At 47.4% G+C, this 16,915-nt stretch overlaps 1 protein-coding gene across 3 annotated transcripts in view; it reads right to left on the reverse strand.

Moving 5' to 3' along the window:
* The window catches only part of AP3D1 (adaptor related protein complex 3 subunit delta 1), a 51,965-nt gene that overhangs the window by 10,348 nt on the left and 24,702 nt on the right, over positions 1–16,915 (reverse strand). The window contains exons 13-24 of one of the 3 annotated variants that reach the window (XM_083720203.1): positions 15,791–15,939; positions 14,623–14,853; positions 13,879–14,110; positions 7,617–7,762; positions 6,358–6,499; positions 5,781–5,852; positions 5,521–5,596; positions 4,380–4,591; positions 3,256–3,329; positions 2,315–2,338; positions 901–1,129; positions 121–180 (exon numbers count right to left, since the gene is read on the reverse strand). In XM_083720203.1, the coding sequence (XP_083576329.1) occupies positions 121–180; positions 901–1,129; positions 2,315–2,338; positions 3,256–3,329; positions 4,380–4,591; positions 5,521–5,596; positions 5,781–5,852; positions 6,358–6,499; positions 7,617–7,762; positions 13,879–14,110; positions 14,623–14,853; positions 15,791–15,939 (1,647 nt within the window). The remainder of the gene's footprint in view (positions 1–120; positions 181–900; positions 1,130–2,314; positions 2,339–3,255; positions 3,330–4,379; positions 4,592–5,520; positions 5,597–5,780; positions 5,853–6,357; positions 6,500–7,616; positions 7,763–13,878; positions 14,111–14,622; positions 14,854–15,790; positions 15,940–16,915) is intronic. The other 2 variants (XM_083720204.1, XM_083720205.1) reach the window with 2 other exon arrangements.

Genomic DNA, 16,915 nt, shown 5'->3' on the forward strand with positions numbered 1-16,915 from the left:
ACGGAGCGAAAAATACGTATATACCTGAGGTTGCAATACTTGCATGCGCACGTGCGCACACACACACACACACACACACACACACACACACCATTCCAGAGCTCTGCAATGGAGATTAACCTTTGCTTCCGTAGCAGCTGCAGGCGGCGGACCGTCAGAAAGCCAGAAGTCCATGTCTTCCTGCTGGAACAAGAGAGAAGGGGAGCAAAAAAGGACTGTGGGTTACCTGTAGTGCACTTTCTTTTACAACATACAGTGGTTCCTCGCAAGACAAAAAGAATCCGTTCCGCGAGTCTCTTCGTCTAGCGGTATTTTCGTCTTGCGAAGCAAGCCCATTGACGGCTTAGCGGATTAGCGCTATTAGCGGCTTTTCGGCTTAGCGGATAAGCGGCTTAGAAAAAGGGGGGGAAAAGGAAAAAAAACCCGCAGGAACTCGCAAGACATTTTCGTCTTGCGAAGAAAGCCCAAAGGAAATTCGTTTTGCGAAGCACCTCCAAAACGGAAAACTCTTTCGTCTAGCGAGTTTTCCGTCTTGCGAGGCATTCGTCTTGCGGGGCACCACTGTATTTAAATCTTACAAATAATAATAATAATGATGATAATAATAATAATAATAATAATAATAATCACCACCACCACCACCACCACTCCACCCCGATACACGAAGTGTATGAAAACAGCAAACCCTGTACCCATTTCTGGGTACTTTTGAACTATAACTCCCACTATCACCCGCGACTGATGAGCCCTGCTGGAATGCAGCAGCTGAACTATAATTCCCATCAGACTTGGGTGCTGGGAATCAGAGTGCAATGGCCGGACCCTCCACGGGGCTCCCCGTCCCTGCTCTGAACGGAAGAGACCAGACTTGAGAAGAGCACAGGTGTGTGGGTGTGTTACCTTCTTCTTCTCCTCTTCCTCTTGCTCCTCCTCCACCTCCTCCTCAATCTTCCTCTCCCTCTCCTTCCTCTTCTCTTTCTCCCGTTCCTTGTCTTTGTGCTTCTTCTCCTTCTTCTTTGGTCGCTTGCTCTTCTTCTCTGTGGAGAGCACTTCCGCCTCCTGGGGCGACTTGAGGTCGTCGGCGTTCCTGTGTCTCTGCACCGGAAGCTTCTCGCTGTCCGCCAAAGGCCTTTTTAGTGGGAAGGAAGGACAGGGGAGGTTTGTTTGCTTTTAACTACGCGTTTCGTTTTGCATTTTTGCATCTCATTTTGCATTTTTACGCCGTGAACTGCCTTGTGATCTTCAGGTGAAGGGTAAATAAATATACAAATTCAACCCGGGCTGCAAAAAACACCATCTCAAGATCCAGCCTCCTGTTTTCCAACCCAAAAGCAAGATTCTAGCAGGGCCAGTAATATGGTGCCCATTGCAAGGCCAGAATTAACACCACACACACTCTCATGCATAGCACACAGGTACGCTCCCAGGAAGCTGTGATTGACCACAGCTCCGTCGCTGAATGAACCCTCTGAAATGGCCTGAGGGTGACTAGAAGTTCCCCAACACCAGTCTTTGCCATCTGGTGCCCTCCAGCGGCTCTGGACCACAACTCTTAGCAGCCCCCATGCTGGCTGCGGCTGCTGGGGGGTCATGATGGCGGAAATTCCAGAACATCTGAAGGGCACCTGGGCTGCGGAAGGCTGTCCTGGAGTAAGTTTCAGGAGCACTACAACATGTTAACAGCGAGGTGGATTGCATACAGCTGCTTTCCTGGTCGCCTATGGCGAACGGAAAATTGGCTCCAGGCAAGCAAGCGAACAAACAAACACCATTCAGATCATGGAACTCCCTGTCACTAGAAATCAGGCAAGCACCAGATGCAAGACTGAAACAGGTTTATTCCAGGAGGCCTTTGCACCATAAATGCTGTTCTTGGATTTTCAGTTTTGCATACTGCATGTTTTTTATTTTGTAAGTTGCTTTAGTGAAAACTAGGATTTTTAAAAAACGTTTCTTTTGTTCCAGGCCACAAACATGCAAATTTAGGTCTATGTAGGCAGAAGAGAGAGAGAGAATTGATTTCCCCCCCTAGACTCTCAAAATACGGAGAGTCTCTTTTTTCTGCCGCAATTTGGGGTGGGGTGGCTGGGTCAGCAGCTCTTTTGGCCGTGCAGGGGTTTTACGACGTCAGAAAGGGAGCAGCCAACTTGCGGTTTTTGCATTGTAATTTTATGTTGTGAACTGCCCTGAGATCTATGGATAAAGGGGCAGTATGCAAATTTAATAAATTGTAAAAAGAACAACTTCCCGTACACTGGAGAGAGAGAGAGAGAGAGAGAGAGAGAGAGAGAGAGGGGGAGAGGGGAGCGCTTACCTCGCCGATTTCCCTGAAACCAGACTGTGTTTGAAAGACAGAGAGAAAGAGAGGGAGAGAGGAAAAAAATAAAATAAAATACACATGACGACAGAATACAGCAACTGTGCGAATGGAAGAAGCAGGAGGGAAAGAGACAGAGAGCGAGAAATGCAAAATAATTCTGGTGATGCCTCACAGAACATACAAACGGAAGAGCTGGAAGACCCTGAGGAGCAAACCTAGCCTTTTAAAAGACGCAATGGAAGTCTTCAAATCAATGGCTTCACCCCCTAAACAAAGCTAAGCCCACAAGGTGAAGACATGGGGGGGTACCTGTGACCTCTGGGTCTAATCTGGCCCACAAGGTCAGTGTCTGCCCCAAACCAAGCTCACCCCAGAGGTCGCATGCGACATAAAGGAGCGCTTGCCATACTAGCAAGCGGTCTATATTTGAATTGTTCTCATTCTCAAGTACTGATTTTCTTTTCTAAAAAAACACCCACAATTCATGCGCATGGCTTAGAAATCTGAATATTAAGCCATCTCCATCTCTCCACCTAAATACCTGAAACAAATGAATGAAATATTGCTAGTCCACAACCAAGAGTAGGGAAACTTTGGCCCTCCAGGCATTGCTGAAATACAACTCCCACCAGCCCCCACAAGCATGGCCGATGGCTGGGGGTGATGGGACTTGTAGTTCAGCAAAAAGCCCGGCTAGCCAAAGGCTCCTTGCACTCCGATGCTGTTTTTTGTTGCATCAATTAAGTGTTTTAAATGTGTTGTTAGCCGCCCTGAGCCCCGTTTTCTGAACTGGGAAGGGTGGGGTATAAATAAAAAAATATTAATTATTATTATTATCATCATCCCACAGAGAGTGGCAAAGCAACAGGCCTCAGGAAGGTTTAACGCTAGCCAGGAAAGCAGAAGAACACTAGCCAGCCCAGCTTTTTCCTTACTTGTCGAGGTCGATGTCCAGGGCCTTGTAGGGGTCGTTGGGGTCCTTGTCATCTTCGTCGCTGGGCAGAGCATTCTGGGGGGAAAGCCACAAGAGAAGAAAGAGGGAGTGGGTCAAAGAGGTGCTGGTCTCCAAGGGGCGGGGGAAAGAGGGGCTGGTGACCTACCCTCCATTGCCACAGCGACAGAATTTTTTTGCAGTCAGAAATATGTTCCCACCACCCTGAACCAAGAGATAATGACTGGGCCACCGTACTCTGCTGCAGCAGGATTTCATTTGCCCGATTAAGAGTGTAAGAATTTGCCTGCTGCATCTGGCCAAAGGGGGCCCTTCTACAGTCCAGCCACCTGCTCTCATAGCAGCCAACCAGAAGCATCAACGGGAAGCTCTCAAGCCGGACCTGAGCAAAACAGGAACTCTCCCTGTGATTCCCAGCAACCGGAGTGCAGAAGCACTGCTGCCTCCAACTGCGGGGGGAGAACACAGCCCCTCTATTTCTGCACTCCCTCCCACCCCCAGATTCACCTGCATTTAGCACAGCGTGAGCACGTCAGACACCCTCACCTGCTAAAAAGTTATGACCAGCTAGCTATCAACCTCAAGCCTGAAACCACACCATAAGAATGAATTTTATCTGCTGTTACCTTGCCTGCTCCCCCCCCCCCTAAAAACTACGCAGTGACCGTTTAACGGAGAGAGAAGCTTATCAAGTTTGTTTGCTCCTGCTCCAGAGGGAGGGACTTCAAGTGTCAAGAAAGATTCGGAATAAACCTTGAGAAGAACTTCATGACAGTAAGAGCTGTTTGACAGACAGCCGGTCCGTACCCATAACTAGTTTTTTGGGCAATTTTTAATGTTTTGCAATTTTTTAATGTGCTGTAAGCCACCCTGAGTGGCTGGAGAAACCCAGCCAGATGGGTGGGGTACAAATGATGACATTATTATTATTATTATTATTATTATTATTATTATTATTATTATTACCACTACTACTACTACCACCACCACCCATCAGGATTTGTAACCAGGTTGGTTCCCAATCCACCCATGGCCAGGGAACACCAGGAAAAACAGGGTGGGTGCCTTGATTCGTGCATCAGTCATACGCTCCCCGCCACGGCTTACTTCTGGCATCTCCTCCGTGATGATGTCCACATGTTGTGCGGGCGCAATGTCCTCGTCGCTCTCGGTGTGCAGCGAGTTGTGGCGCCGGTGGTGCTTTCCCCGCTTCTCCTTCTCCTGCTTCTTCTGCTTCTTCTTCTTCTTGTCCTTCTCCAGCTTCTGCTGGTGCCGACGCTCCTCTTCCAGCTTCACATACTGGTCAGAAACCGGCAAGCCTGCATTGATGGGCAGGGAGGGACACAGCGAGTTCTCAAGAGGGGCAGTGGGCTGAGCACCAGCCTTGAAAGGAAACGCTGGCCAAGGTACACAGCCTGGGAGTCATTTTGGACTCACCGCTGTCCATGGTCAATTCTGCGCCCAGGGTGGCTGTCTACCAGCTCCATCTGAGACCCTCCCTGCCTGTGCACCGTCTCGCCAGAGTGGTGCACGCTCTGGTCCCGCTTGGACTACTGCAATGCACTCTCCGTGGAGCTACTTTTGAAGGTGACTTGGAAACGACAACTAATCCAGAATGCAGCAGCCAGACTGGTGTCTGGGACCATATAACACCAGTCCTGAAAGACCTACGTTGGCTCCCAGTGCGTTTCCAAGCACAATTCAAAGTGTTGGTGCTGACATTTAAAGCCCTAAATGGCCTTGACCCAGTATACCTGAAGGAGCGTCTCCACCCTCAACGTCCAGTCCAGGCACTGAGGTCCAGGCTCTGAGGGCCTTCTGGGGGTTCCTTCATTGTGAGGTTACAGGGAACCAGGCAGAGGGCCTTCTTGGTGGTGGTACCCTCCTTGTGGAACAACCTCCTCTCATATGTCAAGGAGATTAAGAACTACACAACTTTCAGAAGACACCTGAAAGCAGCTCCCTATTGGGAAGCTTTCAATGCTTAATGTTTTTACTCAGAGGAGACCCATTGAAATTAACGGACTTTAAAAGGCAGCCATGCCCCTTTTGTGTTGTTGTTACAACTTTAGCAGCTGGAGAAATGGAAGCCAGGTGTACTCGCCCTTTCAGGATCCCAGCATCTGAAGTGGGAAGCAGAGACCAGGGCACAGAAAACTTGATTTGGAAGCGCTGAGAATCAAGGCCGCTCATCTGCATAGCTCCACCCACCAGGCGTGGAATGCTGGGAAACTGGCAGTACTCTTACCAGGAACTTTCAGAGGAACGGAGAGGTCAATTTGCACCACAGGTATGTGCTCGACGCCGGGGCTATCTTGGTACCTCTGGACAAGGTGGGGGGGGGGGGGGAGGGAAGAAGATCAGGTGGGGAAACAAGGGATGTTATGTGCCAACATTGGTCCCGTGTGGCTTATCAAAAACAACAGCAGGATCCCTGCCATTAAGAGAGGGGCCCTCATCACCCTAGAGTGGGTCCCTTGCGACTACCAGACAAGGATCCGGGCTTACCTTCTGTGGGGAAGGAGAACTTTTGATGTAGAACGGGTTGTTCGCTTGTTCCTGCTTCCGGACTTCTCGGCGCTTTAGGGAGAGACAAGGGGCACGGCGGCGGTGGGTTTAAAAATCTAATATATTGAGGGTTATTGGAACATTTTTCTTGGCTTCATTTATTTAAAAAAGGAGTGTGCAAATGACCCCACCCCCCACCCAGCTCCACGTCAGCTTTGGCTGGGGGCCCAGCTGAGTCTCTATCCAGAGAGGACCAGCCTAACTTGTCTAGGCTCTGGGAACTTCCAGGTTAGATTACTGCAGCATGTTATATGTGGGGCTGCCTCTGAAGACGGATTCAGTGGCCAGGTTGCTCGCTGGGACAAAACAGTTTGAGCACATTGCATTGCTCCTGGCCCGACTGCACTGAGTGCCAATCAGTTTCCGGGCCCACTTAAAAGTGCTGGCTTCTCACGTGAGCCAGAGGGGCACGATGCCTACAGGACGGGCATAATAAATTCCTGCATTGCAGGGGGTTGGCCTGGTCCCTTCCAACGCTACAGTTCTTTCACTCTATGACGTTCTGCAGCCAGCCTACCCTCTTCAGTTCCTCCTCATCCATTTCAGGCTGCCGGTGCCTTGCGTGCCTCTGCTCCTCCTCGTGGAAGATGGTCCGGGGCTTCTCGTCCTCAGACTCGCTGTCCGAGGGAGGCTCGTTGATCCAAGCGTCAAGGTCCAGGCTGGGAAAGGAGAGAGCCTCCGCATCACCACCAAGCTGCCCTTGCTATCGATTACTCAAAAAGTTACTCATTCTAGTTTGATTTATATAGCCTCTTGTCAACAGAATAGACTCTTAAATCTCAGGGCCACGGGTTCAAGCCCCATGTTGGGCAAAGATTCTTGCATTGCAGGGGGTTGGACACCTGTGGTCTTTTCCAAGTCTGCGATTCTATAACTCCACCTTATTTCTGTGATTTTAGGTTGTTCTGTGCAATTTTCTTAATTGTTGCAACCTGCTTTGGGTTCTTAAGAGTGAAGGGTGGGCAAATCATTGTCACCATCACCATCACCACAACAACACAACACCCAGTCTTGAGTCAACATTATCACTTCTCCAGTTCAGGGCTGCGGAAACTCAAGGCGGGGCGATATCTGGTTTTCAACATCAAAATATATCACCAGCTAAACACTGCGATATACCAATATATCACGATGTCTGAAATATGTAGAGACCCTGGCTGGCTACACCCCCCCCCCCCCCGATTCGTAGTATACTGCCGGGTCAAAATTTTGAAAACTGCTATCACGATACAGGACCCTCCCACAGGGCTACTCTGCACCCTCCTGAAGCGCTTTTGCATAGCTGGGATGCTTCCTTGAGCCGTTTATGTGCCTCTCTGCTCAGCTGGGTGGGGAACAGAGAGGTGTTTATGGAGGCAACGAGAGGGGAGTGTACACACCTTTTGCGCAACTGGAATGAAACCTACTGTACAATGGGTAAGAACTGCATCTGTTGCACCTGTCCGCCCCCCTTGTCACTGTCCCTTTCCTTTTCCTCTGCCCCTCCCCAAGACTTCTCCATGAGAGAATGCAGCACCCAGGTTCAAAATACCCCCCCCACCCGCTTGGAACCAAACATGGTTTCTGGACCACCTTAAAAGGCAGCCCCATGCACAGTGCACTGCGGCAGACCCTGCTGCAAACACAGAAATAGCATGGTCCCTCCTTGCCCTTCCTAAGACCCCTTGCTCTGCCTTCCCCTGATTTCACTCCTCTCAGACTGGCTGGGAGGCAGGTGAGGCTGCAGGCCCAGAACCCTGAGGTCCAATGCCGTCACCCGGGCGGAGAGAATCTTACCCTTCTGGAATGGGCACTTTCTTCTGGGCTTTGGGGGCGACGGGGTTGAGCTCCCCAGCGAACAAAGCGATCACTTCCTCGGCTACGGGGACCTCTTTGATCTGAAGCTTGTGGATGTATTTCATGAGCTGGAGGATGCACGAGGCCTGACAAGAGGAAAGAAATTTATTAAATAAAGTTAAGAGATGAAAAGAGAGAGGGAGACGCTCGTTGATTTAGCCCACTGTTTCCCAGACTTGAGTCTCTGGCTGTTTTTGGACTACAACTCCCATCATTCCTAGCTAGCAAGACCAGTGGTTGGGAATGGTGGGAACTGTAGTCTGAAAACAGCTGGAGACCCAAGTTTGGGAAACACTGATTTTAGCCAGAGGGTTAAAATGTTGTACAGGTGGTACCTAATGTCAAATAAATGAGCCAAAATGTATAAAAATGTGCCAGGTAAGTGCTGGGAACAGTAAGTAGACAGAAGGGTCATTCTTTCATATGTGGTGGACATGCAAAAAAGTAAAAGGCTATTGGGAAATGATATACAGTGAAATGAAGATGATGTTTAAATAGATTATTCCCAAAAGATCAGAAGCTTGTCTTATAGGCATATAAGCCTGTTGGATATAAGCAGTGTCCAGTGCACAGCGGAATGATGAAAAATACGTGCCAACATGCTCTATATTACTTTATTTACACTTCAAAGCTGGTAATTTACAGAAAAACATTTCCCTCTGCCGGAGCAGAGAAAGGCATCCTCTCTCCTCTAAAGCACGGAGAGAATCACACTGAACTGCAAAGAACAGTGAAAAACAGGAAACCAGTGTACGTCACATCCAGTCTCCTTTCCCGTGAGAAAACCCAACAGCACTTGACTGTGGAATGTAAACATTGTCTTGTGACAAGCACTTCGCTGCTCAGTGAAGGAAGCAGAAACCAACATCCTCCCCCTTTCTGTGAACATCACTGGGCAGCGTGTTCGTACAATATCAGTACAAACCCAACTTCTGCACATAGGTACAGTGTTGATCCCTTGATACAATCTTGGACAATACATCAGCAGGAATTTTATTACCTGGCATATAGGACACCGTTACGAGTCCCTTTTGAATACGTTCCCTAGCATGTTGCAACTTCAATTGCAAGTGCTTCGTGCTTTGCTTACAACCTTCAGAATTCAGCAAAGCCAAACATGCTTTGTTGTCCTGGTAAACCTGGATTGGACATTTGACAGGAATTTTCATGTCTTTGCACAATTGTAACAACCATTCACAATCCTTAAGTGAATAAGACAGTGCATTCAGTTCAGCTTCACAAGTACTTAAGCTAACTGTTGTTTGCTTCTTGCATGACCAATCAAATAGACCCTGATTGTACTTATAGCAAACTCCAGACGTACTTTTCCTGTCTGTAGTGTCACTTCCAAAACTTGCATCTGCAAATATCTCAAGACCACCAGACTTCTGATTGTTAAATCTCAGTCTGTAATGCATAGTGCCTTTCAAATACCGCGCTATGCGTTTCAGAGCTTTCCAATCCTTAACAGTAGGATTGTTGACTTGTCTGCTTAGCAAATTACAGCTAACAGCAATGTCAGGTCTTGAACATCTGGCAATGAAGTTTAGCTTGCCTAGCACACTTCTGTACAGTGTAGTATCAGAAAATGCTTCTCCAGTGTCATCTACCTGATAACCTGTTGTCATCGGTGTGTCTACAGGGTTAGCATCCATCAGGTTTAGTTTGCTTAACACATCAGCAATTTTACGTGACTGGTGTACTAGAATGTTACCATCTTGATCTCTCTCTATTTCCAGAGATAGGTAGTTGTTTACCTCACCAAGATCTTTCATGTCAAAGTGCTCTTTCAGTTGAGCTAGGGCATTATTGTACATTGTGACATCCTTCCAAAAGAATAAAAGATCATCAACATAAAACAAACAATACAGTTTCTTTTGCCCCTCCTCTTTGACAAATACACATGGATCAGCTTTCCCTTGCTTAAAACCTAGAGAAAACAATACTTCAGTGAGTTTTGTGTGCCAACACCGTGCACTTTGTTTGAGACCATAAAGGGACTTCTTCAGAGCACAAACAAATCCCTGTTTTACCTGTACGCCATCAGGTGGAAGCATATAAAGTGATTCATCTAGAGATCCGTACAGAAAAGCTGTATTCACATCATGGTGACTAATGTGTAGATTCTCCTCTGCAGCTAGCTTGAGCATAAGCCTAATGCTCTCATACCTCACGGTGGGTGAGTAGGTCTCGTGATAGTCTTCACCTGGTACCTGTGCAAAACCTCTGGCTACCAATCTGGCTTTGTGTCTGACTATCTTGCCATTTTGATCTGTCTTCGCTTTGAAGACCCATTTGCTTCCAAGCAGTTTCATTCCTGGAACTACTGGAACAAGATCCCATGTTTTGTTCCTTTCCAAGGAATCAAGCTCAGCCTTCATGGCATTTATCCATGGCTCAGCTTCCTTTGAATCCAAATCCTGGATTTCTTGGAAACTTGAAGGTTCAAACACCTTCTTGGAGCTTTTAACAGCTGTTACTGCTATCTTAGCAAACTCATCAGCAAATCTCTTTGGAGGTCTGCCTTTTGTTGCTCTCTGTGACCTGCGAATTAGCCTTAAGTCTTCAACACTCTCCTCTTCCTTCTTAGGAGAAAAGTGACCTATTGTGAACAATGGTTCCTCTAATTCTTGATCAGAGCTTTCAGAGGGTCGCATAGAGGCTTTCGCACTCTTGAAATCCTCTGAATCACCCGATTCAGTTTCAGACTCAGAATCAGAACCTTCATCAGTGGGTGTGGGTTGTTGCGGTTGCTTTTGACTATCCTCAGTCTCATCACTGTCATCAGGATAACATTGGAAAATTCCCACATTCTCCCCCCACTTGGCATTGTACTCAACACTTCTTGTGAGCTTAATTGTCTTAGAGTCAGTCATCATTATTCTGTAAGACCCTTTCTGATAACCTAGAAAGATACCATGCAATCCACGCTTGTCTAACTTGGAGCTTTGTGGTGAGTGAACCCACATGTCAGAACCAAAAATTTTCATGTGTTTGATGTATGGCTTCTTGCCAAACATCTTCTCATAGGGGGTACAACCAATCGCTGAAGATAACCTGCGATTATAACTGTAAGTGAAACATGAGAGAGCTTCGGCCCAATAACTCTCTGGAAGATTGGCATCATGCAGCAAGGTTTTTAACCCTTGAAGCAATGTCTGATTTGCTCGTTCCGCAAGTCCATTCTGCCATGGCGAGCGAGGACTAGACAAATCGTGTTGAATTCCTTTCTCAGTCAGAAAAGCTTCAAACTGCTGAGAAGTGAATTCTCCCCCGCGATCACTGAAAAGAGTCTTTACCTTCTTACCATGCACATTTTCCAACCAAGCACAGAATTCCTTGAACCTTGGAAAAGCCTCTGATTTCTGCTTGAGATTGTACACATAAATATACCTGGAAAATGCATCAATGAGAACCATGAAGTACCTGTTTCCACCCAAAGAGGGCGCTAGTGGTCCAACCAAATCAGCATGAACCACCTGGTATGGTTCTGTAGCTTGCCTACTAGACACCTTACCTTTCGCAGCCATTTTTACCTTGTTTGCTGCGCATGCCTTGCACTTCATGTGGTACCTGCAGGGTTTAATAGTCATACCTTCAACCAAGGCAGGCATTTTAGATACTGCCTCAAAATGCAAATGACCAAATTTTCGATGAAAATCATGAATACATTCTGCATGCAAACTTTTGTTAGAACCTGCAATGCAACAAGTGTCATCCTGCACAACATCATCAAAATACAAAACATACAAACGATCAACATATTCAGCATGCAATACATAATCATTTTTCTTTGTGATGATGCACCTTTTGTTCTTAAAGGAAACGTCAATTTTCCGCTCATTCAGCTGTCCAACGCTGAGCAGATTATGCTTGGCATCTGGCACATAAAGCACATCCTGTATCGATAAGTCCAAACTGTGAAAAACAACAGTTCCGTAGCCTTTACTGGGAATTGTGTGGTCATCCGCCTGGTGAATCGCACCTTCCTGCGGTGTAAAAGACACGAACAGTCGCTTATCGTTGCACATGTGGTGGGTCGCCGCTGAATCAACAACGAAGAAAGATCTAGACGTCTTCTGGACCTCTGCAACCTTTGGAGTGAAGCGTGAGACCATTGCCTTGTGCTGCGTTGTCCTGGACACCGGACCTTTGCCTTTGCCTTTTCCACGCGATGAGCTTTCGCTGAGCTGCTCTGTCTTGGCCCTGGGATATCTGCATTCCCTCTTCATATGGCCTAGACGTCCACACGTGTAGCATTTCACTGCCTTCAAAGCTTTGGCGCCATCTGGTGGTTCCACTGCACTATGGGATGACGTCTGTGAAGACTCCCCCTTGCCCATGCAGCTATCACCCTGGCGGTCTGCTTCATTCTGAATCATGGCAGTATCACTGGCTACTGTGAGTTGAGCATTTGGCTGATCAGTGGTATCAAATCCCCCACTTGCCTCATCCAGCCTTCTGCAGCTAGCCATCATGACTCTGGCATTAGCCTTCTGCGTCATCTCTGCTGCTTTAAATCAGGCTGCTTTATACAAGCTGTGTCTGTGTACAGCTGCTTCAATCCAAAAGCAAATTCAAAAACAGCCTCTGCTTTGTGAACCTGTGCCTTTCTGCTTAACTGCTTTGCTTATCTGCAGCTGCTTCAAACCGCATTCCAAAGGCAAGTTCAAAAGTGAAAGTTCTCTCTGCTGTCTTAAATTCATGCTGCGACACTGCTGCAGCTGCTTTACTTTCGATTTCCCCCAGCATAGGAAAAATTTATCCTTCTAGCCTTTTGCCTGTGCCACGGCAAAACCGGCTATAAAAGTTCAAAGTCCAGCCATAAAGCCATTAATTAGAAGCTGGCAGGCTGCCCGGAGCTGTAGCACATACCTCATCAAATCATCTTGACGCGCAGAGATATCGTCCGATCCGGCCCTCTGCATTCCGATCCTTTGCCGGCACTCCAATTCTTTGCTCCTTTGTTCCTTTGCCAGGAGCCCGACTTCTGGAGTCCATTCTCAAAACACTGCGTTTTTCTGGGCCCGGAACCAAATGTTGGATATAAGCAGTGTCCAGTGCACAGCGGAATGATGAAAAATACGTGCCAACATGCTCTATATTACTTTATTTACACTTCAAAGCTGGTAATTTACAGAAAAACATTTCCCTCTGCCGGAGCAGAGAAAGGCATCCTCTCTCCTCTAAAGCACGGAGAGAATCACACTGAACTGCAAAGAACAGTGAAAAACAGGAAACCAGTGTACGTCACATCCAGTCTCCTTTCCCGTGAGAAAACCCAACAGCACTTGACTGTGGAATGTAAACATTGTCTTGTGACAAGCACTTCGCTGCTCAGTGAAGGAAGCAGAAACCAACAGTACAGGTGGTACCTAATGTCAAATAAATGAGCCAAAATGTATAAAAATGTGCCAGGTAAGTGCTGGGAACAGTAAGTAGACAGAAGGGTCATTCTTTCATATGTGGTGGACATGCAAAAAAGTAAAAGGCTATTGGGAAATGATATACAGTGAAATGAAGATGATGTTTAAATAGATTATTCCCAAAAGATCAGAAGCTTGTCTTATAGGCATAATAGGGACAGACATTTTGAAGATGACCAAGCTATTTACGTATGTGACAACAACACCTAGAATATTATTTGCATAGAAAAGAATAGAAGAAAAGTGGTTTTTAGAAGAAGAGTGGTTTTTAAAATTAATAAGCTATGCAGAAATGGCAAAACTGATAGCAATATTAAGAGATCAAAATGATGAGCTTTTTACAGAAGAATGGAGTCCTTTCTTGGACTGTTTGAAAAAGTATTATAGTCACAAATGAAATTGTGGGCAGGATTCGAGATAGGAGCAGCAGAAAAACTATACAGGAATTGTATTAGTGGGATTCTGCAATAGATGAGAGTTTGATATATCACAGTAGAAAAGGGCATGAAAAGGGCTGCGTTTTTCTCTTTCCTTTTCGATATTTCTGACTTCATTTGTTCTAGATATAATCTTATTTTATTGTGAAAACTTTAATTTGAACAAAAATGAAAAAGAAAAAGCTTTGAACAAAAACACTGTGAAGTTGGGGATGGGAAAGCAATTTATGAATCAATGCAATTGATTCTAATTGTCTAATTGTGAAATTTTAGAAATTTAATAGAAAATGATAATGTGAAAAGAGAGAGAGATGGGATCTTGGGAGGATTTTTGCTTACCCTTTCCTGGACCTCGAGGTCCGCACTCTGCACAAACTGCGGCAGCCGCTCTATCATCATCTGCGTCGCCTCCTGCGCAACCTCCTTCTCGCCAGCCTGTTCCTTCTGTTGCAGGATTGCGGCGTACAATTTCACCATGTTTTGGACGTACACAGCCTGGATGTGGCCGGGCAGCGTGGTGACCTTGGGCCGCAGCATGGCTTCCAGGGTCTGGTGAGGCTCCTCAAGGTGCCTGAGGAGGGGGGGAGAAGGTGCTTAGAGGCGGGGTGTCCCAAATCCTCCTTCCAGGAGGGAAAGCGAGGAAACCACAAGAGGGAGCAAGGGGAGAACTGGGCCCTCTCCCAGCTGCGAGGCCTCCCTGGTGGTTCGTGAGGCAGCCTTTGTGGTGGTGGCCCCAAGGGCAAGGAACTACCTCCCCACACAGGTGATACCGGCACCATGTCTTTACAGATGTTGGCAACTGGTCATGTTGGTTGTTGGAGACTAGCAACATCTGGGAGGGCCCTGAGAGATGTTCCTCATCCGTGGTCTAAGAGGAGGCATTCCCCACTCAGGAGCGAATGCCTCTTCTCAATAGAGGCACTTCTTCATCTCATGCACCCCAACGCAAACACTGCCTTCTTAGAGAAGGGCTGGGAAACCTGTCACTTTCTTGACTCCCATCATGCAGGCCCACTGGTTGTCTGCAGGCTACCGCTTGGGAGCTCCTGCGTGACAGATGCCACCGTGCAGCTGGGAACTTACTCGGAGAACTCCCCGCAGATCCAGGCTGCGGCGTACAAGACCTCGCAGATCCCGTTGCGCTGGGTGTTGCTGGCCAGGAGGTGGGCGTTGTCCAACAGCATGGCCATCTGGGAGACGGCGAACTTGCGGATGGCCTTGACGCGAATGGCCACGTCAAGCATCTGGGAGGCGATAAGGTGGCCGTGGCGGGTCCCCTCCAGGCGGGTCAGCTCCACCAGGATGCTGATGTACCTGGATCACGAGAACACAGGAAGGGGCCTTAGACCGAGTCAGACTATTGGGTCCCTCAAGCTCAGGACAGTCTTTGGCAGGGTTTCCCAAACTTGGTTCTTCGGCTAGGGATGATGGGAGTTGTAGACCAAAAACAGCTGGAGAACCAAGTTTGGGAAGCCCTGGTCTACAGTGATTGAAAGTGTCTCTCCAGGGTTTCTAGTTCAGACCTAACGGGAGTTGCTGGGGACGGGATCTGAGACCTGCTGTACGCAAGGTGGATTGCTCTACCACTGAGCTATGGCTTTTTCCTTAAAAAACAAAGTAATAAAAACGAAATGAAATGAAAAAGATATTTAAACTGGTTATTCCCCCCCCCCCCAACCTGATGCTTTTCTCCTATGGATAATTGGGTCAAAGGCCACAAAGAAGATGATTAACTTATTTATGCATGCAAGAAACAGCAGACAGAAGCTTATACAGTGGTACCTCAGGTTACATATGCTTCAGGTTACATACGCTTCAGGTTACAGACTCTGCTAACCTAGAAATAGTGTTTCAGGTTAAGAACTTTGCTTCAGGTTGAGAATAGAAATCGTGCTCTGACGGAGCGGCGGCAGCAGGAGGCCCCATTAGCTAAAGTGGTGCTTCAGGTTAAGAACAGACCTCCAGAACGAATTAAATTCTTAGCCGGAGGTACCACTTTACAAGCAGAACTGGAAAGAAAAGTCCAGAGAAAGAAGAACGGCTCTTAAAATTAACGGACTATGTGGAACTGGCAAGGCTAACAGTGAAAACAAGAGGTCAATACAATGGGCAATTTATGGAAGAATATCATAATCAAATCGCCGGCAGGATTTGAAACTTGAGCAACGAGAAGAAAATGGAAATATATGAAATAGAGGACCATGTATTAGATGAAATGTGCGAAGCCCTGTAGGTAAACAGAAATACTGACCATTCGAAATTGGTGATGTATTGGTAATTGGACTGGCTACATATGTCAATGATTTTGGTCAGCAGCTCATCCCTGTAGGTTGTCCCTTCCGCCTTGTCCACGTGGATCATCAGCTTCTTCACAATCTCCATCAAGTTCTTCTTGGACACCTGAAGTTATAGAGGCCGGTTGGTGGGGAGGAAGGGGCAAATCATTAAAGGGGATATTGACAAGATGGAACGTGTTAAGAGGAGGGCGACCAACAGCGGAGTGAAGTTTTTTGTCGGGGAACAATGATGCCAGCTTGAAAGGGCGATTTGGGTGTGGGTGTGAGCATCGGGTTGTGATGTCCCAACATGCTGACATGCATGACCATCGCGCCTCCCTAAGTCGGGCAGAAGCATCCAGGGCTTTCATACATGAACAATTAACTGGGAACATAGCCTAGTCCCCCTAATCTGCACATCACTGGCAACCAAGATGATGAAGGGCCTGGAAACCAAGCCTTTTGAGGAGCAACTGAAGGAGTTGGGGATGTTTTGGCTAAAGAAGAGAACTGAGAGGTGGGAAGATGGCCAGCTTCAAATATCTCAATGGAAGGTGGAGCCAGCTTGTCTTCTGCTGCTCTGCTGGGGAGGACCCCAGACAATGGATTCAGATGGCAAGAAAAGATAATCTAATGAAACATTAAGAAGTTCAACAGTATAAAGGGGGTGGACTCTCCTTCCTTGGAGGCTTTTAAGCAGAGGCTGAGTGGCCATCTGCCAGGGGTTCCTGAGGCCCGATTCCTGTACTGCAGGGGGCTGAGCTGGATGAAGATGCAGGTCCCTTCCAACTCTACAACTGCCTTCTATTGCTTTTGAGATGCAACATCTGTCACCCCACGAAGCATGGTTTGCTTTAGGAATGCAGGAAGCTGCCCTACGCTGAGTCAAGACTGTTGGCCCCATCTAACTCAGTACTGTTGACACTGACCGGCAGGAGCTCTCTGGGGTTCCAGAAGGGGCTCTCGCCCAGTCCTACCTAGGAGTGGTCAGAAATTGAGCCAGAACCTTCTGCATGCAAAGCAGGAACCCTACCAATGAGCCATGAACCTTCCCCAGCTTGATCTCCCTCCTGCCTCCCAGGATGGTGTTCTTGCTGCAG

This window comes from Podarcis gaigeae, assembly GCF_964106915.1.
Source record: "Podarcis gaigeae genome assembly, chromosome: 18".
Taxonomy (NCBI): domain Eukaryota; kingdom Metazoa; phylum Chordata; class Lepidosauria; order Squamata; family Lacertidae; genus Podarcis; species Podarcis gaigeae.